This window comes from Nestor notabilis, unplaced genomic scaffold, assembly GCF_000696875.1.
Source record: "Nestor notabilis isolate BGI_N333 unplaced genomic scaffold, ASM69687v1 scaffold21724, whole genome shotgun sequence".
Classification (NCBI taxonomy): domain Eukaryota; kingdom Metazoa; phylum Chordata; class Aves; order Psittaciformes; family Psittacidae; genus Nestor; species Nestor notabilis.
Genome location: NW_009926307.1, coordinates 18650 through 20495, shown reverse-complemented (window position 1 = coordinate 20495; position 1846 = coordinate 18650). Strand labels below are relative to the sequence as shown.

Genomic DNA, 1846 nt, shown 5'->3' with positions numbered 1-1846 from the left:
CCCCCACCCCGTCATGGCTGGGGGGGGCTCACTCTGGCTCGATGCTCTCCTGGCAGGTGGATGAAACGTCCCCGCTGCGGGGTCCCGGACCAGTTTGGAGCGCGGATGAAGTCCAACATGCGACGGAAGCGGTATGCGCTGACAGGGCGGCGCTGGAGCCAGAGCCATCTCACCTTCAGGTACCAAACATTTCTGGCCAGGGCTTCCTGCTCCCACAGCCCATGGAATGCTATGGGCCCCCTCCAGGAGTGAGCACTGTCCTAGGCCATCCCACAGTGAGCTCTGTACCCACAGCATTCAAAACTACACGGAGAAGCTGGGTCGGTACCACTCGTACGAGGCTGTCCGCCGAGCATTCCGGGTGTGGGAGCAAGCCACACCGCTGGTTTTCCGGGAGGTGCCTTACGAGGACATCCGGCAGAAGCGGAAGAAGGAGGCTGACATCATGGTGCTCTTCGCCTCTGGCTTCCATGGAGACAGCTCCCCCTTTGATGGCATCGGGGGGTTTTTGGCTCACGCCTACTTTCCCGGCCCTGGCATGGGGGGGGACACGCATTTTGACTTGGATGAGCCCTGGACACTGGAGAACACAGATGTATCTGGTGAGCTGAGGGCCAAGGAGGTGGTGAAGGCAACTGGAGGAGCCTGTTGGCCCCCTGAATTTGAGGGCAGTGGGATGGATGCCCTGGTGTGGGCAGGAGCGGCAGGAGACCAGAGCACCCTCATCGCAGGGTGCTGGGGCTAATGACCTACCCCACACCTTGTGTCCTCCACCCCATTTTGCTGATGGTGCCTTTCTCTGCAGGGAACAACCTTTTCTTGGTGGCCGTGCACGAGCTGGGGCACTCACTGGGCTTGGAGCACTCCAGCAACCCCAGTGCGATCATGGCCCCCTTCTACCAGTGGATGGACACAGAGAACTTCCACCTGCCCGAGGATGACCTCAAGGGCATCCAGCAGCTCTACGGTGAGGAGCTGGGTGGGGGATCGGCTCAGGGGTGGGATGCTGGGCATTTGTGTGGAGAAACTGAGGCAGGATGCTGCTGGACTGCATCACCCCAACCTTTCTCTCACCCACCCCATCTAGGTACCACAGATGGGCACCCTCAGCCCACCAAACCTTTGCCCACCGTGACACCCCGAAGACCTGGCAGGCCAGACCAGAGACCCCCCAGGCCACCCCCTCCAGGGAAACCGGACCGACCCCCCAAGCCAGGCAGCCCAGACCGGCCTGACCAGTACGGCCCCGACATCTGCGATGGGAACTTCAACACAGTGGCGGTGCTGCGTGGGGAGATGTTTGTGTTCAAGGTACTTGCCAGGACCCCCTTCTGCCCCTTCCCTGGGGATGTGGTGGGTCCCTGCTGGGGACAAAGCCCCCAGCAAAATGCCTGGCACTGGGGCCAGGCCCTGTGTCCTCCACATTCTCTGCCAACACCCTGTTTCCTGTCAGGGCCGGTGGTTCTGGAGGGTCCGGCATAATCGGGTGCTGGACAACTACCCCATGCCCATTGGGCACTTCTGGCGCGGCCTCCCTGGGGACATCGATGCCGCCTATGAGAGGCACGACGGGAAGTTTGTCTTCTTTAAAGGTAAGCAGGGGAGCAGGGTGGGAAGGCCAAGGCAGAGAGGGGGGGACCCCAGTGCTCCCCATCTCCAAGCTGCTGAGAGCTGGTTCTCTTCACCCCATCCTGATCCATGTTCCCAGCCAGACCTGCTGCCTGGTCCCAAAGGGTGGCCACAAGCATCGTACTCCCATTCATATCTCCATGTGTACCTACAGGGTGTTGCTGCCTCACTGCTCCCTTTCTCGATCTCCTCTCCCTCCAGGGGACCGGTACTGGAT

The 1846-nt window shown here is 61.2% G+C and overlaps 1 protein-coding gene across 1 annotated transcript in view; it reads left to right on the top strand.

The window, feature by feature from the left end:
* Nucleotides 1-1846, top strand: part of MMP15 (matrix metallopeptidase 15 (membrane-inserted)) — a 3138-nt gene that overhangs the window by 268 nt on the left and 1024 nt on the right. The window contains exons 2-7 of the mRNA XM_010013473.1: nt 57-179; nt 295-602; nt 806-967; nt 1088-1311; nt 1454-1674; nt 1831-1837. Of these exons, the coding sequence (XP_010011775.1) occupies nt 57-179; nt 295-602; nt 806-967; nt 1088-1311; nt 1454-1674; nt 1831-1837 (1045 nt within the window). The remainder of the gene's footprint in view (nt 1-56; nt 180-294; nt 603-805; nt 968-1087; nt 1312-1453; nt 1675-1830; nt 1838-1846) is intronic.